Source organism: Motacilla alba, chromosome Z (genome assembly GCF_015832195.1).
Source record: "Motacilla alba alba isolate MOTALB_02 chromosome Z, Motacilla_alba_V1.0_pri, whole genome shotgun sequence".
In the NCBI taxonomy this organism is placed as follows: domain Eukaryota; kingdom Metazoa; phylum Chordata; class Aves; order Passeriformes; family Motacillidae; genus Motacilla; species Motacilla alba.
In genome coordinates, this window is record NC_052046.1 from 40,669,238 (window position 1) to 40,693,329 (window position 24,092).

Sequence of the window (24,092 nt, forward strand, 5' to 3'; positions counted from 1 at the left end):
AGTGACCCTGCCTTGGGAGGGGGTTGTATTAGATCTCCAGCAGTTCCTTCCAACTCTAACAATTCTGTGATGATCAATCCAGGAGGCTCATGGAGTGCATCAATGAGAACTTCCTGACCCAACTGATAGTGGAAGCAACTAGGAGAGGTGCTCTGCTGGATCTAGTACTCAAAACCAAAGAGCTTGTTGGGACTGTTGGGACTGTCAAGGTCAAAGGCAGCCTTGGCTGAGTGAGATGGTGAAGTTCAGGATACTGAGAGGAAGAACTAGGATGAAAAGCCAGTTCTCAGCTCTGGACTTCAGAAAAGCAGACTGGTCTCTTCAAATATCTGCTTAGAAGCACTCCAAAGGATAAGGCTCTGGAATGAAGAGCCCAAGAAAGTTAGTTAATAATTCAAGCCTCACCTCCCCCAGGATTGAGAGCAGTTCATCCCAGTGAACAGCAAGCCAGGCAAAAATGGCCAGGAGGTCTGTGGGGATGCACAAGCAACTCCTGGTGTCCTGGATTGCCAGCAAATTGTATTCTATTTGCCATCTGTATGGCAATTGTCTTCTGTTAAGTGGGCAGTTTTCCTTATCTCCTCCACCACCATTCCTCCCTCCGGGGAGACATCTGCTTATAACAGGCTATTGAATGTCACTGCATGACTGATAAGAACTATAGCATCCCATTGTGAGATGCTCCTCCCAGAGGGAAGAGCCAAGCATTCCTACCCAGATATAATGTGGAGATTCTGGAACACCAGCATGGCTTCTCCACTCGATTTCCCAGAGGAACAGCTGTCTCTTCCACTGGATCTCCAGAGGAAGACTACACCCTTTCTGAAACAGGATCCCTACTCCAACAGAACCACTCCTGACACTCCAGGAGGACTGCAGCCACAATTCCAATTGGACTGCTACCAACACCCTGACCAACAGGGTGTCAGGTTGCATTCCGACTCCATCAGCGTTGTTTTAGTTTACTGCATTGTTTATTTTATCTTTTTATTTTCTTCCCTAATAAAGAACTATTATTCCTGCTCCCATATTTTTTGCCTGAGAGCCCCTAATTTAAAATTTATAGCAGTTCAGAGGGAGAAATTTTCCATTTCAGGGGAGGCTTCTGACTTCCTTAGCAGACACTTGTCTTTCGAAACCAAGACACCTGGCTAAACTAGAATACAAAAAGGAATTATCTAGAGGGTATAACCAAGGCTGGGTATATTGGGAGGAACACAGATGTGATGTGTGGGCATCCAGAGATGAAGTTATGGAAGCTAAAGCTTAACTGGATAACAAGGGCATCTATAAAAGTGGGAATGGGCAGGGAAAATGTGGGGCCATTACAGAATTAGATGGGACATCCGGCCACACATGACCAGAAAATGTTGAGGTGCTGAGTACCTTCTTTGCCTCAGTCTTATTTAGGGACAACATAAGCTCTCAGAATTCCAGAGATCAAGGGGAAAGTCTGGAGCAAGGAGGATGTTCCCTTGGTGTAAGGATGATGAGGTCGGAGAAAATTGAACATACACAGAACCATGGGCCCTAAAAAGACACACCTACACATGCTATGAGAGCTGGCAGATGTCATTGCAAGGCCCCTCTTGACAATATTTGATTGATCATGGTGATGGAGAAAAGTGCCCACAAACTGGTGGAAAGTCAATGTCACATCTGTCTTTAAGAAGGGCAACATAAGGCAATCCAAAAAAAGTCTGTCAACCTCACCTCAATCCCTTGGAAGGTAATGGTACAGCTAAACAGAAACTATTTGCAGGCACACCAAAAACAGGAAAACCATCCCAAGTTGCCAGGAGGGGTTCACCAAAGGGCAGTCATGCTTAACCACCCTGATACATTTTACAAGGGAGTGGCTGACCTGGTGCATGACAGGAGAGAACTGGGTATTGTGTCCCTGGGCTTCTGTAAGGCACTGTCTCCCTCCCGCCCATGCAGGGAAGGTGTTGAGGTATGGGAGAGGTGAAAAGCTAAGTGGATTAAAAAGTGGCTGAACACCAGGCCCAAAGGGTGGTGATAAGTGCAGCAGAGTCCACTGGGAGGGCAGTGTCCCTGGGTCAGTACTGCCTCAGCAAGTTTGCAGATGGCATTAAAGCAGGAGAAGCAGCTGATAAAACAGAGTTGCCATCCAGAGGGATGAGGCGGCAAGAACATCATGAAATTCAAGGGGAAGTGCAAAATGCTGCACCTGGGGAAGAGCACTCCAATGCAACAGAACAGGCTGGGGCCACTTGGCTGGAAAACAGCCAAGAAGGAAGATGAGGGTCCTGGTGGACACCAGGCTCAACTTGAGCCCTTTTGGAAAGAAGGGAAATGGTGTCCTGGTTGACAACAGTGGAGGGAAGCAATCCTTCTCAGCCACTCAGCAAAAGCGAGGACACATCTGGAATGCTACATCTGGTTTTGGGTCTTCCCATAAAAAAGGGACAGAGTTATACTGCAGAGAGACCAGTCAAGGGTCACAAAGATGCTGAAGGAATGGGAGCACCTCTTCTATAAGGAAACTACTATTAAAAATATTTTGTCAAGATCTTCCCCCTTAACAGAATTACTAACTGCCCATGGAGCTTGTCAGGTATCACTGACAGATACTTCTGTTTTTTCAGGCAGGAAAAATAATCACTTTTTAGTATCTAAAAACCCCCTCTGTTAGGATATCTACAGAAGTAAAAAACAACCTGGGAATTCAGACATCATAGTTCAACAGAACTGAATACACTTGCAGCAAAGGTGCTGTGAGAGAATCCCAGTGAGCTTTTTCTACATTTCCCCACCCCACTAAAGACACAGACTAAAAATACTTCAAGTGGAACTAATTTATTAAGTTGAAGACAAGTTATTACTGTCTGAAAAGATTACTGCAGTAAGAAAGCATTCTACAAGAGATGAGGACAGAACACAATGTAGCAGATTCAAATTCACATGCATTTGATTCATCATTACAGGAAAAACCTCATTTTTCTGCATTCTAGAAAAGACACAGACTTTAGAAGACTCTGGTGTACATTCAGAACAGTGTACGTTAGTCAGAATCTATCAACAAAAAAATCATGTGCTTCAAATTGAAGAGCCTGCAAGTATCTTTTTATCATCTTGTGGGACCACTAAGCATAACCTCAGCTAGGTCCACAGGCATATTAAATTTTTTAAAAAATCTTAAAAATACTTAAAGCATTATTACAGCACAAGGAACTCAGCCTATGTAAACATGCAACTTTTGCATGTTTTAAAATATTGATCCCCTGGAGCCTGTTCCAGTTGTAGCTGGTCTGAAAACATTTTGCACTTATAGGAAGAGGGCCCCGGTAATAACTCCTTTTAGTCTGGATGGGAAGTAAAACAAAATAAACAAAATATAACAAAAATCCCCAAACAAAATCAACTGTATCTCACTGCCATATTAGGCAGGTTTACAGTCTATAGTAGGAAGGCTACCAGATGGGGAAGGATAGTTTCATTCTGAGGCAGCTGTGTGACACTACATTCCAATATAATTGGAAAAATGGTAGTGAAAATTAAACACAGCAAAGCCCAATGGCATAGAAATAACCCCATCTTCAGCTTGATGATACTGTATCCTCATCTGCATTCCAGGAAACTATTCCTGTTTCAGCAGTGGGGAAGAAACAGCTTTCCATTCCACATTTTAATAGAAAAACAAACAAAAAAAGAATTTTACTGTATTCTAGGAAGTCAGCAACCACTCCTAAGTGTGTACAGCTGCTGGCTCAATGAACTTTTGCAAACATTGTAGGAAGAGTACAGCCTTCAGGAGGCAGAAAAAGCATTCTCACTGAAGTTGCTTCAAACTACTCTAGTAAAACAAAAGTATATGAAATTAACTGATGCTGTATTTATGTATCAACCCACTCTAGGTAGGTAAAAATTTAATTCTCTGGAAACCTGAACTGAAAATTGAGCAAATATCACACTCTGCATATTTAGACCTCGTTAAAGCACAAACACTAGTAACCTGCAACTAACAGGCATGCTTCAGAGCTTGCTGCAAAATCAATCTATGGCTTCCAGAGCTTGAGGAGGCCGTCTTCACTGTAAGTGGCAATCAGGTTCTGGTGGGGGTGATGAGCAATGCCAATGACATCTTTTTCATGGACCTAGAGAGTAAGCAGAAAGATGCATTAAGAGAGCATTCCTTCACCAGATTCAAGACAAACATTCTCTTCAAAAAACAACTGAAGGAAAGCTGGACTGAAGGCTAAAGTACTTTGTGTGTAGAGCAAAAGTAGGGGTACACACACCAACATTCAGTTCAAGTCACAACAATTTCTGTGACATGGCAGTTACTTTTTGTTGGGCAAGGGAAGGTTCAGTGAAGGTTTACATCCACTGAAATCCACAACATCAAAGTGTTCCCTGTTAAATTTAGACATTCAAGCTGGTATTCCTCCAGGTTCAGTCTAAAGCAAGTTTAAATCCGATAGCTTTAAATCTGATAGCTTTGTCAGACTGTACACCAGCTAGAGCCCAGGTCAAAATATGCTTTCATTCAAAGAAGTCTGAACCAATTCAGTCTTTGCTTGATGGGTAAACACTACCCTAATTTCTACAATTAAATGTTTCTAAAAACCCCAAACACATTGTATGGCCAAATTCCTGAAATTCATTTGTTACCAATCATGTTTTCTAGAGATGAAAGATTGCTTGGTCTGAGAATGGACCTCATAATGAGCACTTACATCACCCCTGTGCTTAAAACTCTGGAAAAGCTCAGAGCTGAAAACTTACAGTGAGAGTTCTCTCCAGCTTGCCCGTCACTGTGCTGAAGCAGTAGAGCACAAAATCTTCACCAACACAGTAGATCCATTCACCACGAGGTGAAAGTGCACAGCAGACAAAGTCACCACCTTCTCTCTTACCAGAGCTAAAACTTCTTACAATCTGTAAAGAAAACAGCAGGATTAAATTAAACAGCAGCATATCAATACCATGTTTAGGGCAAAAATATTTAAGTCTGTTCAGAACACAGATCCCTCCACCGCTTCAAGAGCTTTCCATATGCTATAAACTTGAGTTCAGAATAGTCTGTCATGCAAGCAAACCAGAGAAATCAGGCTTAACCCTGCTAGGTTATTATCTAGGTTTCCTGCATTCTTGAAATGACAGAGTGACCCAAAAGGGTACCAGTAAAACCACATACTTGTCCTTGCATATTCATGATGACAACTGTATTCGATCTGTTGCAAACAACAAAGTGTTCTGGGTTTTTAGGCAGCAGAATGACACTGTTCACAGTAATGTCTGTCCCAGCAGTGCTACCAAGAGACTTGAAGGTGTTGGAGCACTCTGTTGTCTTCACATTCCAAACCTAGTGTAAAAAAGAAAATAAAACAAATTAGCTTAAAAAATGAAAAAGAAAGAGCTGATATGCAATTATTTCAGATAAGGGAATCCCCACATCATAGGACAAGAGGTGTCACAGTCAGTTCAGAGTCTAGAATAACGCAGAACAGGAAGTAAGCACTGCACTTATGTCTCCATTTCATAAATGCAGCAGAGACACACTCTGCAAGAGACTAAGTACAGTAACAAATCTCATCAGTTCTCACATAAATCCACAGTGAAGTCACAAGCACTCTCATTACTGCAGATAACCCCGAGTCCTTCTCCAGTGATTGCAACAACGGTTTACAAAGGAGTGAGAAGATAGCAGGAGTCTGAAGGTGTTCTTTACAAAGGGTAAAGGCCATCTTACCTTCACTGTGCCATCAGAGGATGCACTGATGATATAGTGGCCATCCTGGGTAAAAGTAGCTTCATTGACAAAGGAAGAATGACCACGGAATTCCTTTAGGGTTTTCCCAGATTTTAAACCATGAATCCTGTCAGACAACAGAGGTGGAAATGAATAAGCAAATTCCACTCAGTAACCAAGCAGGTGCAGGATCAGAATTTTGCATTACACAAACAGTAATCAACACTTTCCAGATGCTAAGAACTGTAGGAAAAGGGGTCTGAGGATCCTCTTGCCTATTAAAATTAGAAGAGTGTTTTGAGTATTTTTCTGAGTATATTTATTCTCATTTCTAACCTATCTTGCAATGGTCCTTAGGAAAAAAAAATAAAGAGGAAAAAGAAAATAAAAAAGAGAGAGGAAAGTGGAAAGGAGAAAGGAAGGTATATTCACCTAAATATTTTTAATACATTAAAACCTAAAAAATTGTAACTATTGGGTTAACATCACTACCCAACATGCCTTCAAAATAAATGGAGTTAGACCCCTCAATAGGTGTATAGCTGAAGCACAAAGGGCAAGGATTATAAAAAAAAAATCACACCCCACCAAAAAACTCCAACAAAACAAAAAACAAACAAGCATAATCAAACCAACCCAAAATACCCTTCCCTACACCCAAACAGGATTTTCCACCAGTGAAGCAGTGGGATCTTGAACCCTGGAGATTTTGAAAACACAGCTGGACAAAGCCCTGAACAGACTGTCCCAACTGAAAGTCTGGCTGTGCTTTGAGGCACAGTGGACTAGAGACCTCTACAGGCACCTTCTAGATTACACTATCTCATAGTTAAACTGCTTAATTAGAAAAATCTGCTTTCTTTTCTCGCACACTAACTCACACATTCTCAGTTTATTTACCTGATTGTCTGATCGAAAGAAGCACTAAGAATTTGACTGCTGTCTTTAGAGAAACTGAGACACGTAACACCTTTACTATGAGCTCGTTCAAATCTTCTCAGACACTGCCCACTCTGGATTTTCCACACCTGAAAAGAAAACAGCAAATAAGTGACTACTCTGTTATGAGAACACATGAGCTTCAACATCAGAGCCAATACACATGTTAAATACATGTTAGATTTCCTTTGCGTTTATACAGAACGAGAACATTACTGCTACTGCAAACTGATCTTTTTGGTAACCACCTCTCCCAGCATACTGTATGAAAAGATTTGTACCTTGATCTTTCCATCCTGTGCTCCAGTTGCTAGCATTTCCGTATCTCTACTGAAGCACATGCACAGCACCGCATCATCCATCATCATGAAGTTATCTTGTGCCTGATACTTCAGATCCTAAACAAAAGCAGAAGATTCATGGGTCAATGTAGTGAAATCAATGAAGTCTATTTTAAGGCAAAGTGGAAAAGCATTAACAGTTTTAACTTCAGTTATATTTTATAACTTATTCTAAATCAGACTTCATAGCCTTGTAGTACAGGGTACTACCACTGCCACCATTTTAATGGCAACAGCAACAGTGTAGAAAGGTAAAGCAGTTATCACAGAGAGAACATTATGACAAACCAGACAACTACACCCACATAACTATTCCAGACTGGTATTTGCATCACCTAAACAGACAATCTTCCCAGGCTCACAATCCCTAAAAAATTAAAGCAATCTCAAAGAATAGATCCAGGCGCTCTGGCACGTCAAAGTCACTCTGTGTGAAATAAGGAGTAACTTACCTTCCTAATCTTTCCCGTAGTGAAGTTCCATACTTCAATGAAGCCATCAACTGAGCCAGTAACCAGGTACTGTCCATCTGGAGAAAACCGAGCACACTCCACATGTGACTTCTGCCCGAACTGTTTAAAAAAGAATATAAGCAAAGCTTAATAAGCAATTTAAAAGACTCAACTCATTAAAACAAAACTGCGGTGTCATTCTGATGGTAAAAATACAGTAACTTCTACAGGTATGTACACACAAATTTAATGCTGAAGTACAAAAAAAAAAAAAAATCTGTCAATATATAGAATTGCATTTTGAAAAAATAGTAAAACAAAAAAAAGCCCTCCTTTGGTCTGCTAATGTCCAACGTTACAACAGACCGTGCATGGTTACAAAGAAACCAACTCAGCTCCTGATGTATTTTTGTTTTTGCAGTGAATTCTCTGTTAACAATCATCTTTTCAATACCTAACATTTATTACAGTCAGACTTCAGAATTTAATATTTCTCAAGTTGCTTCATTTGGAGTAATGTTTCTCCAGCATAATTTTTACAGAGAATGTATGTTTGGTTTTTTCAATATCCAATTTTTTGATTTCTATGTTTTAAAATACATGTCGCCATGACAACCAAATACAGAAAAAATTTCACTAGCTCAAACAAAAATACAATATCAGCAATGACAAACAAAAAAAAACTCTAATAAAGGATTTTTAGCAAATTGTTACTGAACACCACAAACTGATTTCCTAAGCTGAAGCTCATGGTTTCTGCAAAACAGTTTAAGACACAAGTACTTCCTCGAACAAATAAAGGAGGAGAGTATGCCAATTACTGTAAAATTATTGGTTCTGAACTGTGAAGTCAAAGATGCTGTTATCTTAATCACAAACCCCATAAGCACCCAATCTTGTTAAAAGACCTAATCTCAGACTCCCAGGAAGAAAAGTCTTCTGATAAGATAATGCACGGAAAAGGGAGGAAAACACACAGGTGGGGGGTGGGAGGGGGAGGGGAACGACTTACAACAAAGGAAAAAGCAGCATTCAGAAGATTTCCTCTTATCTCCCAGCATAAAACACGGGAAGGAAAGCGGGAAGGAAAGCGCAGCAGAAACACACAGGAGCAAACATTACCTTAATGTGCCTGCTCAGCTGCGTGGGGAACTTTTCTTCCTCTACGTCTTTCACAGCTGCTTTGCCTCTGAACAAGTCAATTGTCATTCCCGGAGGAAGCAGGCCCTGGTGCTGCTGCCATTTCAGCGCCTTTAGAGGAGATGAAAGCCACACCATTAGCGACCAGTTAACATAGATCTACCGCACAGCAACACCGTCTGCACGGAGCATTCTGAAAATCAGAAAGGGCTGGAAACACACCGGAAAACGTGATACAGAATGTTATTCTCAAAGTGCACACTATGCTGCACATTTATTCTATTAGAAGAAATCTACTACTGCTAGAGTGATGACTTTTTCTACAACTGCTAAATCCTTCCTACATGGGAAAAATTTTTTAAACTATACCACGTTTAAACTCTACTTTTATACAGCTGGAGACTCAACTACATCATAGCTAGTTTTATGCAGCAACAACCCAAGAACACAGCTACTGAAACATCTTTCAAGACTCACCTGCCCCAGCAGTGCCATCAGACGGGATGGAGGCACCACGCTGACCTCTCCAGCCAAAGCTTGTGCGATAGCAGCTCTCCGCTTCTCCTTGCTACTCCCATCCGGGTACGCCTAGAGAAAAGTTATTTTCATGAGTTATTGCTCTAAATAACATTTTTTTCTAGAAAGACCCCTGTTCTTCTGAAATTAAAACCCCTTCCATATAAATTTTCTGTTAGGCCTCCAAAAGAGCTCTTGTCTTCAATTCCAACCTTAAAAGTAAAGAATTATCAGGGTTAGAAAAGATCTCTAAAGTCAGTCCATTAACCTAACATGCTCTGACAAAAACTTTCAGGCTAACCATACCAGTCAGAAAAAAAATGCCTTGTTTTTACTGTTATTACATGGCACTATTTTTGTTCACACCACTGGCATTTCCTTCTGCTGCCTACACGACACGGAAAAGGCAAGCTGCAGATGTCACCCTGTGGCAGGACACAGGGCCAAATCCCCCAAACTCCCAACAGCAGCACAGGTTTGCTCCCTCGTGATAAAGTGTCATGCACTACTTCCCAAACGCTTCATACAAGGTGTAAAACCATCAAATTGTGAAACTGCACATTCCCACTACCCAAGTCAAGGAAAAGAAAAAAAAAAAAAAAAAAAAAAAGCGTGAGCCATCAGCAGCTTGCAGCGATGAAGCTCCTGCAGGAGAGGTCTCTAAAGAAAGGATTAACATACCTCACGAGGATCAAAGTAAGATCTGGCCAGAAGGTTTTCGAGGTGGATGTAGCGCTCCGGCTGAGTTTGTTTCAGCATGATCATGGGATCCGTTTGCCTCAGCAGAGACCTGGCAGCACCCAGCTCTCGGAGCTCGATCAACTCCAGCACAACCTGCACCCAGAGACAAATGTCTGCATCAGCAAAGAGTCAGTGGAAAACACCACACAGAGATTTCCACGCGGACCACAGGAGTCCGCAGGAACCCCGCGCTTGCTCACCTGCTCATAGAGATCGATGAGGGTCTTGTCGGGCAGCTTCAGAGACTGTATGGCCTGCAGCACCGTGTCCCAGTGTCCGCTGTTGATGTCAGCCACGAAGCTCTCAATGCTGTCCACGGTGTTGAGGGACACGGTGGTCTCCTCCTGAAGGGTGGCGAGTGCCCGGTGGAGGCTGTTTTCCTTCAGATACTGCATGATGAGCCGGATCACGCTGCGGGCGAGGCACACCGCACAGTCAGCCGGGCCACCGGACACACGGGCCGCGCCGAGCACCATCCCCGACCCTCGGCCCCCACACGGCCCCGGCGCCGCCGAGACCGCCGGGTCTCGCCTCCCTTCCGCCGGCCGCTGGGGCCTGGCTCAAGGCCGGGCCGCCAAACCGCCCGCTCCCCGCTCCCCCGGCCGCCGGGGCCGCATGGCCCTTCGCCGCCGCCCCGCGCCACGGGTATACGTACTCGGAGGACTCGATTTCGATGGACATGGTGAGGCGCCGCTGGAGCCGGTGCTGGAGCCGCCGCTAGCAGTGGTAGCAGTGGTAGCAGTAGTGGCAGAGCTGCGCCGCCCCAGGCCTTCCGCCAGCCCTTCCGCCGCGGCTCCGCACGCCACTTCCCCTTCCCGTCCCCCCCCCCGCAGAATAAATAACGCGCGCGCCCGCCCCCGCCCCGCCCCTAGCGCCATGACGTCACCGGTCAGGACAGCCCCCCCCCCCCCCCCCCCCCCCCCGGCGGCGGCGGGGCTGGCGCGCCCTCCGGCGGCGGAGCGGAGGCAGCGCAGCGCCGGGCGCGCGCGGGCGGAATGCCGGGCGCGGGTGTTCCCCGCTTCCTGCAATGTTCCCTGCTTCCCGCAGAGCCGCAGCACAGCTCCAGCCCGCCCGCGGGAGACGGTGCTGTGCGCGCCGAGAAGGCCAGTGGTGTCCTGGCCTGCATCAGCAGTAGAGTGACCGGCAGGAACAGGGCTGACTGAGCCCCTGCACTCGGCCCTGGCGCGGCCGCAGCGCGAGTGCCGTGCCCTGTTCTGGGCCTCCCCCTGCAGGAAGGACACTGAGATGCCAGAGAGCCGCTGACGGCTGTGGAGCACAAGCCCTAGGAGGAGTGGCTGAGAGAGTTGGGGTTGTTGGGCCTGGAGGAAGGGAGGCTCAGGAGTAACCTTATCACACTCTACATGTCCCTGAAAGGAGGGTACAGCCCGGTGGGGATTGGCCTCTTCTCCCGGGCAGCCAGTGACAGAGCAAGAGGACGTGGTGCCTCAAGCTACACCAGGGGATGGTCAGGTCAGACATCAGGAAGAATTTATTTACAGGAAGGGTGATTAGGCTTTGGAATGGGCTTCCCAGGGAGGTGGTGGAGTCACTCTCCCTGGAGGTGTTTAAGGAAAGACTAGGCATGGCTCTTAGTGCTGTGGTCTGGTTGACAAGGTGGCGATTGGTCACAGGTTGGACTCAATGATCTCAGAGTTTTTTTCCAACCGAATTGATTCTGTGATTCCACCCACTGTCATTCATTCATAGGGATCTCAGAAGATTCCCTGTGGTGACACAGGCACGGCGGGCTGCGGGTCAGGCATTCTGGCAAAGACACACAGCAGTTCCTTGGCCACGTGTTTCTTTGCATGTGCAGGTTTGCAGGTGCAAGTCCAGGATGTTACTTGCAGTTTGCAAGCCTTAAAAAGCCATTGAGAGCTCTGCATCTCAAGAGTGTGGTCATGTATGAAAGAATGACAGTGCACAAAGCAATACAAGTAGGGAAATTATTAGCATGCCTTGGTTGCTCTAATTATGGACTAAGAATTGGAAAAATTATGGTCTGCTGGGCAGAGCCCTTCAGTGGTGCCCGGATGAGCTTGAGAAGACAACTCACCTTGAAACACACTTAAGGTGGCTCTGGCAGTCCATCCATCCTGCTTGGACTCTGACTGAGGTAACCCTGGTTAGTGCTACAAGATGAGTAAAATCCTCCTGGCTGCCCATAAGCTTCTTTGTCAGGAAGAGAGGCTCTTTGTTCCCTGGCAGCACCAAGATCATGCAGCTCATGGCTTTCTGGCATGCAGCACTTCCCTCGTGCACTCAGTGATCCAGTGATACCACCCAGCCTGATACCAGAGCTAGACTGCCAGTACATGGGGATGTGGAATCCACGGTATTGGCCCCTTCTTGGATGGACTTTTTCTTGCTGTTTTTTCAGGCGTGTGCATTTTGCTAGATGAGCCATGGAAAATACAGCAGTGTGTGAGAAACTTCCTCCCTCTGCCAAGGAAAGCTGTTCTTTGCTTGTCTCTGTCCCCAGAGTACTCAAGAAAGTAATCCAATAGCATGAAGTTGAAAAAACAGTGAGCGAAGTACATGGCTAACATTCTGCATTCTGTTGTTTCCTCTCTGTGATCCTAACTAATTTTTTTAACTGCTTTTACAGAGGTGCAGGGATTACTTCAGGGAAGTGTTGTTTAATTGTTCCAGGTCTATTGGTTTTCAATGACAGGTATATTTATGTTGTTTGAAGGTTGTTTTGAAAACAAGTCCAATCCAGACTTGAACAAAGAAAACCCATAAAATCTAAAGATGGCAGCTATTTTTGTGCTGGCAGCACATAGGAATCTGGCTCAATTCCTCAGTAAATTCAGCTGGTGCTCTCTTGCTGCTCTCCCTCCAGTGTTAACAGCTTCTAGCAGGAAAAACCAGCAGGCAGGCTACCAGGTCCTGAACTGTCCCAGTCCTCAGGATGGCATTTTTCTGAGAGGTGAATTCAGCACATGAACCTGCTAACAGACTGGACCGCATGCTGGTTTACCTAGCCCTTCTGGCCCTCCTTCCCTGATAGATGCAGAGGGAGGTGGACACCCCGGGAAAACCTTCCTGTGCTCTCCATCTGAGAAAAGCGTCCCAGTGCTCCAAGTGCTGTGCAAGCACACAAGAATCAGACTCAGACTTTGAGGCTAGACACAGGTACGGCCAATCTCATCTGGTGCTGGCAGCAGTCCAGTGTCTGGAACCCTCCAGAGGTCCTTCCAGCCAACACTCACAGAATGCCAGCTCTGGCAGAGCATTACATAAGGGAAGGAGAGGTTTCCATTATATATTTTGGCTCCATTGGGAAGTGGATGCAAAGGGATATATACAGTCTTGATGCAGTTAGGCAGCACAGTTATCTCTAGTACACTGGAGCTGACCCCAGTCCTCATTGGTCCCAGGCCCATTCTTTAAATTGAAGGTGAGCAAGCACCTTGGAATCAAAAATTTTAAGGCAATATGTTCACCTTTCTTTCTGGCAGAAAATTTAATAAAATATTTTTTAATACCTCCTGGTTCAAAAGTAGTCAGTTTCCTGCTTTCGCCTTCTTCATGCATCCTGCTCTTTCTCTGGGAGAGTAGCTTGAGCACCAGGAGTGAGGTGTGCCTTTTGCCAGCCAGGTCACCAGTCTGCATTGGCTGTGAAGCAGATGGGATGCAGAATCACAGCCCACCCCACATCCATGAGGACATCACATTCCCCACCAGTCAGACATCTGACTTCATGTGCAGCTGTCTGCTGCCCCACAAGCTGCAAGGCTTGTTTCCTATGCTCCAGAGCTGTGCTATGGCACCAGGAGGCTATATAAGCTTACAGTGACAATGATGTCCTTTCCCTGCTCTCTGAATTACTCTGGTGATCTACAGTGAAGTTTGGCTTTTCACAGCTTTCAGGTCACAAGGCCAGAAATTAGTCCTTCTGTCAAAGTGCATTTACTGTAGTCTCAAAATAAGATGCACACCTCTGAGGCCAGTCTCTTGAGAGAGGCTGTGCAGGGGAAGCAGCCTGTGTGGTTTCTGTTTCTCAGTTCTTGAGAATACTTTTTGTGGATCCCTCAAGAAAAACCCCACCCCAAGACCAGTGTGTCTCACAGGGAGAGACCTGTGAATTAAGATTGATTTGTGGTTCCAGAGAGTTGTTAAACCTGTGTGCAAAACCAAGTTTTACTTGTCATTGCTGGTGAGGCAGACCACATGCTGGGCCGCGTGAGCAGACACAGATAAAAGGACATTGTCATCCCTTCTTCTGGGTACCCAGTAGGGAAGGACCTGGAGAAGCTGGAGGGGAGCCAACAAAACAGCTGCAAGGCAGGAAAGGGCGTGGAGCACATGGTCCACTGGCAGGAGCTGGGCTTGGCTTGCCTGGATGAGGAGAGGCAGGAGGGAGGTCTAATATCAGCCTATAATTGCTGGAAGGGTAATTCAAATAGCTGAAGGCTCTTTGTTAGCCTCAGCTGATGCAAGGAGGGGCAGCAGCCACGTAGCTCTGGGGCTGTTAGTCAGCTGCAGTCACCAGCAGCTCTGGGGCAAGCACCAGGGAGGTAGAGAGAGACCTTGGAGAAAGGGGGATTTAGTCGTGGAGACATTCTCTGTCCTGAAGAGGGGATTTTTCTTGTGGCTGCAGAAAGCCTGGAGGGGGCTGGGAGAGCCTTGTGTCTGTGGGGCTTGAACTGAAACATTTCCCTCTCCCCCCAAGAGCTCTGGTGATGCTGGGGCCCTGAAAACTGTGGACCACACTCTGGCTTTATCTGACCCTCAGCAGCACAGCAGGGAAGATTGGTAATTTAGGCCAGTCTCTGAAAGATACCCAGTGAAATGTATCTTGGACCAATTAGGCTTTAGGACTCAGGAATTCTGTTCCAGTTGCCTGGCCTCTGTTTTGACCCCTCCTTCCTTTGAAGTTCATAGAGGAGAGGGGAAAGGAAATGAGAGGAGAGGCCCTGCTTTTCCTGTAGAATGCCTCATTCCTTATACAATCGTTTGGCAAAAATCTCTTTCAGCTGGATAAGCTGAATTCTTTAATACATGCCTGCAGTCATTTTCCACCCTTGTCTCAATTCCCCTGGCTGCTTCGTCACTGTTCTGCATCTGTAGATGCACAGACACAAATGCTTCTCAAAGAGGTAGCAGAGAAGATCTGCAAAGACATGTTAGAGGGCTCTGAGTTGCAGCACTGTGTTATTTCCTGGGCCAACTCAAAGTGCACAGCACTTTGCAGTACAGTGGTTCCTGCTCCAGCTCAGCTCTGGGTTTTGAGACCTTTCTTCCAGGACAGCCTGCTGGGACACAGCTTCCAGCCTTTCCCAGGCTGTGAAGAAACCACACTGAAAATCCTCACTTCCAGGTTGGCACAATGAAGAAAGCAGCCCAAGGATGTTGAGGGAGAGGCACATAGTGTCTCAGATATGTCCTAGGCAATAGGGATATTTCAGAGCAGAGGGGATCCCAAAGCTCCAAAGGAAGGCAGCTGTATTCCATGTAATACGAAATTTCCGTGAGGTTTTGGTAGGAAGGCATGTCTGGAGGCCTGTAGTTCAACTCCCCAGCCACGTTGAGTTCTGCATACCTCCGAAGACAGAGACCAGGTCTCTGAGTTGTGCCACCCTCAATCGAGGAGCTGTTTCATGCCCAGTTGGAATGTCCCATTCTGCAGCATGTTATCTGTTTCCCCATGTCCTGTCCTTGTCTGCCTCTAGAAGAGTCTGTCTCTGCTTTTTCCATGACCACCATTCAGGAAGTGGATGACCCCTGTGAGAACTCCCCAGCTGTCTCTTCTCCAGGCTGGAGGAGCCCAGTTCCCTCAATGTCTCTTCATGAACCCTTTGCTGCAGCCTCATCACCACTCCAGTGGTCACTGCTGGATTCTTTCCAGTTTGTCAGTGTTTTCCATGTAGGCCCAAAACTGAAGGATGCAGTAGTGAGATAAGTCTTCAGCAGCACAAAGTGGTGAGCAATAATCACCTCTCCTGTGCAGAAATTGATGAGTCTGCTTCTGGCCAATTCCTCCACCTGCTGAGATCCCATCAGGTGACAGGCCTTCCTCCTGAAACACAGCAACCAGCTGATATTAGCTATGGGCTTTTTCTTATCTCCCCTTGTGATGGGTTGAAATCCACCAGATGCCTCTGCAGTGGGTTGGTACGGGTCCTGATAACTGCCCAGAGTTTCTGTCTCTCTTGGCCAGAGATCCTGAGAGAGCAGGAGGAACTACTGTTTCCCAGGAAAGTGACCTTGCTGCAAAAGGTGACTTGGGGAGAGTGTATTTATTTAGAGCTGGAGTCATTCTTACCTCTCGTTTTGAGAGGTGAAAGGATGGGCCAAGTGTGGTGAGAGATTTCCTACACCTACATTTAGTGCCCACCTGCAGTCCTCAGGCTGGGAGTTTTCATATCCTGTTTCATACCAAACCTCCCACACAGCTGCAGGGAGGAGGACCAAATCCGGCCACAGCAGGGGCTGAGCGCTGGTATGGGTAAACAGCTGGTGACAGATAGGGAGTCTCCAGCTTGCCTCATGTTCTTCACATTTGCCTGCATGGGGGTCTGCAGCAGCATGTAAAGGGCCCATGCTCAGACTGCCCACTGGCTTCATCTGAGTTCCTCTGCCCAGCTGACTCCTGCCTTGGGCATCTTGGGAGGCACTGCCACCTTCCCCAGGCTGCGAGGAGCAGCTTGCTGACCTGAGTCTGGTTAGGCACTGCTTTGTGTGGGCTGGTTTTCTGCTGTTTGCAGTGAGGGGCATGGAGAGGCCAATCACAGCTCACAGATGGTAGGCAGTCACTGGGGCTGCCAGAGAGGACAGCTTTCAGGTAGTGTTACCGCATGCAATTATTAGAAAATATTTGCAGAAGCCATGTATGCAGCTTTGCACCTGTGCAGGGGCATTGGATGCATTAAACCAATAGAGCCACAGGCACCCCAACACAGTTTTCACAGAGGTGGCTGCTATATTTCTAATCTGTGTAGTTTGGAAATCCTAAACCAGCTTGTGATGTGAGGACAGACAGGCATTGATTTGGGTGCATACAGAGCACAGGAGGCCTCATGAAAGCGAAATGTGGCATGGTGTACTTCAGCTGTATCATCTTGGAGGGGGAGACCATGCTAGAGAATTATGTTAGAAGCTGGATTCCCCAACCCATTTGAGTGATTTTAATGGATGAGTCATGTCAAAAATGCTTTAAGGTTGGAAGTGAAATTAAAAATTAGGCTGAAAAGCTGTTATTCACAGGAAAAAACTGATTCAAGACATTTCTCTTTCATTTTCATGGATGGTAGACAAGGCAGAAGTGTGAGAAGACTAATTTCTGTGTAACTGTAGACTAATCATGAGTAATGACACTCCCTGGTGACATTTGATAGGATTGAGTATATTTAACTTACAGGCTGTGTTATTTTCCAAACTGTAATCTTGGGCAAGGCCCTTGGATGCTTATAGAAATGAGGCAAGAGGCAAAAAAAATGAGCAGTAAAAGTAAGGAAGGGACAGGAAATAGTGTTTGTGGCTTGGCAGGCAACAGCTGTTCTTCATGGCTAGACCCAGCCCCAGTCCTTGCCTTGAGATCATCAGCACCAGCAAGACATGCAGTCTGCTCTCCAGGAGCAGTGGTCTCACTGCTCTGTCACCAGTGTGAAATGCTTTTTGCCTGTGATGGGTCTTGGCTTTGGAGATAACCAAACTGTCTGACAGCACGGTGAGGCCGAATCTGTGCCCATTTTGCAGACTTGGACATCTGAGGTTTGATAGCACACACTGGCCGCCACTCTGCCCTGTGCATCATGGCAAGAAAGCATCCAGGTAACTGGAATTTCTTGTTCTTGAAGAGATCTCCCTTCAGGCTGTTCCTCCCTGGCACTCCAAACAAAAGCAGTCTCAGTGCCTCAAAATGTCCAAGCAGCTTGCCCTTCATTTGGCCATGTGTCCACCTCTGGGTGTTTCTTGCAGGGCTCAGTGCAGGAGACTAGCTGCTGTCCCTTAGGATGGGCAGTGTCAAGCTGGAGAAGGGTACATTCTCCCATATTGAGGGAGTCCACATCAACCACTGCTCCTGTCACCCATTTGTGTAGAAGCCTGGCAAGGGAGGAAATTTAGCAAGTTTTTTTTGTTGGTTTTTTGTTTTGTTTTGTTTTGGTTTGGTGTGGTTTTTTTTGTTTGTTTTTTTTTTTGTTTTGTTTTGTTTTGTTTTGTTTTGTTTTTTTTCCCAGATGGCAAGAGAGGGATGGGCTGACAGGAGGGACTGGCACCGGGACAGAGACACTCCAGCAGCCTGTACTGCTGCTTGGCTGTGGAGGCAGCGTGGAAGCTGGTGTCCTTGTTGCTTTGTGTGTAGCCTGGCTATAACAAACCAGAGTGGACAAGGCACCATTGGTTGACTAGCATAACACTTCAACTACAAGTGGTTTATTTGTTTTTTAATCAATACCTCGAATATCACCATGCTTCAGGGTAGCCGGATGAGATCCTTGAGTATTCTGTCCCTGTCACTGGGAAGTGCACACACACACACATCTCACAAGGGGCTGAAGTCAAAAGTTTGAGAGTCTTGGAAATATCTGCTGGCACTCTCCTCTTACTGTTTTGATAGTCAGAACCCCTAACCGAGTGATGGAAGCCGAGCTCGTCCTGGAAAAGGGAGGAAAGCCAGCTATTTGACTGCAGAAAAAAATCCCAAAACCCAGTTGCCTGCAGAATCCCTTCTAAGCCAAGGTGGGAACACACAGCTGCCAGGGTGGGTCAGTTTGCACTCATCTCAGAACAAAGACAAACTTTGCAGGCATTTGCACCTAGGTAGGATTTTCTTTTATCTATGCAACTTGAGAATCTGTAGGCAATACCTAGTGATTTAATCTCAATTGTCTGCCACAGACCGCGTTTTATGCTTCATTGAGTAACTTCGTATAGCACCTTCACCACTGCTTTTATGACCAATTTGTGTCACCTGACTGGTTTCAGACCCCCAGCAGTGCTCGTGGTGGTGGAGCCTCTGGAGTTCTCCAGTTCACACCCCTCCATTCAAACCAGGGATGAGTAACCTGAAGCAGCTCGGCTTGGAGGTGACAGGGGCTGGAAATATCCCTGGGGTAGTAGAGGCGAGCACCCGGGGCAGCCCCTGGTGCATCTCTGTGTGTACACAACTCCTGCTCTCACCTGCGCAGAATGGCCAGGGGCTGCAGCTGAGCCCAGGGTGACACGTGAGGTCGCATGAGACCCAGCAGCACAAAACCCAGCAGGGCCTTGTGAAGGTCTCCTGCTGTGGCATACAACAGGTCTCTTCCCAGAATGACATCAGGGTAGCTGTGGCTTTGTGCAGCCATGTCCAGGAACCACTCCCCAGGGATGGAGACCTTCTCCCTCCCTGCTGCACTGTATCTTTGCCTATCCAAGTTGTGGCTGCTGTGGTGGTGGATTCCTGTGCTTGCAACAATGGCAAAAAAGCACACCCACAGTGCCTGCTGTGCTGAGGGTGTCTGAGGAGGCACACCGTGCAATGGGTGTTGGCTGTGTGTCTGATATTTGCACTACAAGGAAAGGAGACCTACTGGAGACCTTTGAGACTTCCCAGCTTGGCTGTGCAAGCTCTTGAAGCTGTCCTTGTTCTGCTCGGCTTTGGAGCTGGGCACCTCCAGAGGTTCCCTTCCAACCTAAATTTTCACAGGATTCTGCTGTAATGGCCAGTGTACTTAGGTTTTATTTGTTTTCCTCTAAACAAGAACTTATTGAGAACAAATTAGTTGTAGCGGGACTACTGTCAGGGTGAGAAGTTTGCACAGAGCCTTTTTTTTAATTGCCACCCCATAAAAGCTTTACCAAAATGGCAAGTTGCCACCCAGTATCAGTCCTTTGATCACCTGGGGCTTTTTGTGCTTGTTGGCCAAGTCACAGCACTGCTCCAGTACACACAGGCCATGGTTTTGTCAGAGAATCTAGTAAAGGTCCCAGTGGTTACTGGCATCTACAAGTATGAACCTCAATAAAACTTTGGCTCCTGTTTTGTACTCATTTTGTTCCTTGAGTATTTTTATATTTATTACTTTTAGTGGAAGTAGTTCTGTGCCAGGGAACATAAAATTCAGAAGTGCAACAGCACAGGTCTGCAGAAAACAGAAATGTTATATGTCTCTCCCTCACTGCGCATATATGTGCAGATACATACTTATGTATTCTTTTTCTGTGTTTTGCAGTGCTGGACATAATCATTATGAGGGAGAAGCTGACATGGTGAAAGACAGAGCCTTGGTCCAGAGGGGGTATCTCTAAATGGGAGGACTGGACCACCAGGAGTTTTACACAGCTCAGGAAGCAGAAGTGGCATCTGATACACAGGGGTGAGGGAGGAATAACCCTGAGGATTGATTCAGACTGAGAAGTGACTGGTGGATAGGACTTGTAGGTAACTGTGAAAAGAGCTTCAACATGGTCCAGAAGTAATTCTCATTGTGCATAATGCAAACTACTTACTGAGCTGTACAAGGAGGACCACAGCCAGCCCAGCAGAGGGGTGTTGGAGACTCTTGTACAGCTGCAACTCCAGAAAGCTTTTCAATATGATTAATTACATTGAGGAGCCAAGTTCAAGATTCTTCTGCAGCCCTCTGCAAAAGCTGAGGTTACAGGTAGTCAGACCAGTGGAAACCGAAATATTTAAGCAGGGAGACTGAAGCGTGTAGGCATGCTAGCAGAAGACAGCAGGCAAATGTCGAGCTGTACATTTAGGCTCTGGAATGAACAGTACACAGCCTGCTGGCATGGCCTAAATAACTCATTGCCTGGATGGAGCAGCTGTGTGAGCTGTGCCAGCGTGCAGGGTACCAGCCACACTGTCCTTTTTGCTTCCTCCCAGGGCCACCACTTCCAGTATGCTGGTGAGGTAAAGATTAAGGTGAGTCTTCCAACACAGCCTGTTCTCTTCTCAGTCAAAATGGCAGGTTTTTGCACTGTCCACTGTCCCTCAACTTATTCTTGTGTTTTGCTGCTGCTAGGTGGCATTTTCTCTGAAGGCCTGGGGTCCTTGGCCACAACATGTTTCCAGTGTTGCTCTTTCCGATACCACTGTGGTTCCTGCTGGGTTGTTTTCTTGCTATCATACCATCTCCTATTGCATGAAGCAGGGGTTGCTGAAATGGCCAGGACAGTCTCTGCCCTAAGCTGTTGGTGCAGCAGCAGTCATGGTGTTAAACACTGGCAGAAGTTGCTTATCTCCCCTGAAGGGGGAATCTTTATAGCTCTGCCCTTATTTTCTGTTGTAGTCCCAGAAATACTGTAACTCTGACGGCAGGGGTTAGAAATTTGATTTGTTTAGACATTGCAATGGCATTATGTCTTGGGTTTTTTCAGTGTTTCCTGGATGTTACTGAAACAGGATAATCACTTACTCATGTGCAACCAACGACCACATAGAAGCTACTCACAAAAGAAGCAGCAGTTTCTTTGCTAACAAAGGAACTCCTTACTGCTTTATTTTTACAACAAAAATTTTCCGAACATAGTAATTAAATTTATCCCTTTGTTCTGGTTTTTGTGTTTATTCTCACAAGAGAGCCCAGTGAGGGGATGGAAGGCAGGGTTCCTTGGTATTGTAATAAGAGCCCTGGTCTGAAGTTTTTTTGTGTTGGTAATTATTCTTAGCTCAAAAGTGCCAGAATGGTGAAGATTTTTCTTCTTTGGATTCTTTTGTCTATTGTGTTCACATTACCATAGATGGAATACTTTGGAGAAGCTATAAGATTTCAGTTTAATCAGGTCCAGGCACAAATTTTGGACCAACGTCTAATACAGCAAAACATCAGCAACATCTGTCTCCCCTCTGCTCACAGATAGAAGGGGACTCAAGAGCTAACCAGGCATGACAGAAATATTTGCTTATACAAGAACCATCTTCCCTTTTTCTCCTCTTCAGTCTTCCTCTTGTTCTCCCAATGCAAATCGGTAACACTGATTGTTAACACCAGGTCTGAAAAACATTTCTGTGTTTAAATGTGAGGACAGATGGGTGTTTGGTTTGGGGGATATTAGTCTACCAGGAATGCATCATCAGCAGGGGTAATTAACTACAGTCAACACATCCAACGGCTTGGATATCCCTGGGTCGGGATTCCTAGGACGGAGAGACCTAATAAGAAGTAGACCGGGGAGGAGTCAGCTTCCCGAGGGGAATGAAACTCTGGTGAGCTGGGGAAGAGCGGTTTGCCCGGGGCATGGCTGGAACTAAGGAGATGTGGCAGGAAGAAATACTCGTGCAGAGAAATATCGCGTGGTAGCTAAGCAGGTCTGGAGGACGATGAGGAGGGGCTGGGTTGGGTCTCTGTGCCCACGTGGGTCTGGTGCATGAGCTGGACCTGTGGTGGGGGAACAGGAGTAGAGAGTGCTGCCCGGGAATGGCTCAGCTTGGGTCACATCAACGGGAGACACCCCAAAGTGAAGAGCCAGACCGCTTTCCTCCGGCCGTCATTCTGGAAATGGAGCAGAAAAACGCGTGTAGGGCTTCACCCAGAGTCGCCTCTGTGCATCTCCTGTGTTTTCAGGCAGGACCCAGCACCTCCAGAAGCCAACGGGAAGCAGCGAGAGTGGGGCAGGGGCGGGATGCGTTCAGTCTTCCCTAAAGGCTGCACCTGAGCTTAATTGTATTTGGGAAGGGCCCAGGTTACTTTTCCACAGCCTCAGCGCTTGGAGTGATGCTTAAGTGTCGTTTTCTCTCTCCTTGCACCCTCAGATTTGCAGATGATTCACCGGCCCCTTGCCAGAGACAGTCAAGACTAAATCAATCAGGTGTTAATGATCCACCTGCAGGCTGGACTTTTGCAGTAGCTGTGAACTAATTCTCTTTCTTGGTCACATTCCCAAATGGTGAAACGTTATGTCATCTGACATCAGCTGTTGTCCCTCATTTGTCTCCCTGCGGAAGGCGCCAGGCTAAATCATGAGATCCCCTCTCCTGGTAGGTTTACTGTGGCTGGTACCTTCAGCGTCCGCCAGAGAACAGTCACTGTAGGACTGTTAACGCTGCATCTTTGCAGTGTTAAAGTAGCATGAGCGATTTATGCTGAATTATAGAATGGTTTGGGTTAGAAGCAAACTGAAAGATATGTCCTACCGCTGCTCCCCCCATCCCGGCCCCACCCAGGCAGGAACATCTTCCTCTAGACCTCATTGGTCAGAACTCCATGCGGTCTGGCACTGAACACTTCCAGGACTGGGGAGTCCACAACCTCTCTGAGCAACCTGTTCCAATGCCTCACCACCCTCACAGTAAATAAATTCTTCCTGATACCTAGTTTGAACCTGCCTTCTTTCAGTTTAAAGCCATTTCCCCCTGTCTTTTCTCTATGTGCTCTTGTAAAAAGTTCCTCTCCATCTTTCTTGTAGCCCCTTCAGGTACTGGAAGGCTGCTACAAGTCACCTCAGAGCCTTCTCCTCTTCGGGAAGAGCACCCTAACTTGCTTGGACTGTCCTCACAGCAGAGATGTTCCATCCCTCTGGTCATCTTGGTGGCCTGCTCTGGACTCACTCCAACAGGTCCGTGTCCTCCCTGTGCTGGGACCCCAGAGCTGGATGCAGGGTTCCAGGTGGGCTCTCACCAGAGCAGAGCAGAGGGGCAGAATCCCCTCCCTCCCCTGCTGCCCACGCTGCTTTGGATGCAGCCCAGGACACGTTTGGCTTTCTGGCCTGGGAGTGCCCATGGCAGGGTCCTGTTCAGCCTCCTGTCAACCAGAACCCCTAAGTCTTTTTCCTTGGCTTCAATCATGGCAGAGGGAGGAAGGGTGCTGGGTCTTGTGCAAGTTACATTCTGAATTTAGGGAATCTTCCATGGAACATGTCCTCCAGAAATTTAGACAACCAGCCAGCTCATACTAGCAGGCAGTCAGAAGAATAAGCCAGAAGGGAGGACTGGAGTGCTCTTAATACATCCCCTGCTCAAAGCAGGCTAACCCCGATGTCAGGTCCAGTTGTTCTGGGCCTTATCAGTTTATGTTTGTGGTATCTCCAAGACTAGAGACCTTACTAGCCCCCTGGTACTTGTCTGCATCTCTTCTGCAGGGAAGCAACTTTTTCTTGCGTCCAAACAGCAGTTTCTCTGTGCTAAGTCCTTGCCCAAATGATGCTAAAATAAACACGTGCCTTTGCCATACACATCCCCTTCCTTGGGCACACAGGGACAGCAGTGAGAAGTGAGCCCACAAGTACTGTCTGCCCATTGGGAAGGAGTCTTGGGGAGGGGAGGTGTCTGTGACTCAGACTGCATGGGGAAGTAGCAAGGAATCCCAGTAC

The 24,092-nt window shown here is 46.7% G+C and overlaps 1 protein-coding gene across 1 annotated transcript; it reads right to left on the minus strand.

The window, feature by feature from the left end:
* Positions 1-2,804: 2,804 nt before the first annotated feature.
* On the minus strand, positions 2,805-10,603 carry SMU1 (SMU1 DNA replication regulator and spliceosomal factor). The gene is made up of 12 exons (XM_038125396.1): positions 10,501-10,603; positions 10,046-10,256; positions 9,786-9,938; positions 9,066-9,176; positions 8,571-8,699; positions 7,449-7,568; positions 6,937-7,053; positions 6,617-6,744; positions 5,717-5,843; positions 5,162-5,329; positions 4,750-4,902; positions 2,805-4,118 (listed from the first exon to the last, which is right to left on the minus strand). The coding sequence occupies exons 1-12, from the start codon at positions 10,524-10,526 to the stop codon at positions 4,020-4,022; spliced, it is 1,542 nt and encodes a 513-aa protein (XP_037981324.1). The 5' UTR covers positions 10,527-10,603; the 3' UTR covers positions 2,805-4,019.
* Positions 10,604-24,092: the final 13,489 nt, after the last annotated feature.

Coding starts and splice junctions, on each gene's coding strand:
- SMU1 (XM_038125396.1), bottom strand. CDS start 10,526: ATGTCCATCGAAATCGAGTCCTCCGA. Junction 6,745..6,936: donor CACAGGATGGAAAGATCAAG/GTACAAATCTTT, acceptor TTTTCTTTTCAG/GTGTGGAAAATCCAGAGTGG. Junction 5,330..5,716: donor CCTCTGATGGCACAGTGAAG/GTAAGATGGCCT, acceptor TTTTTACACTAG/GTTTGGAATGTGAAGACAAC.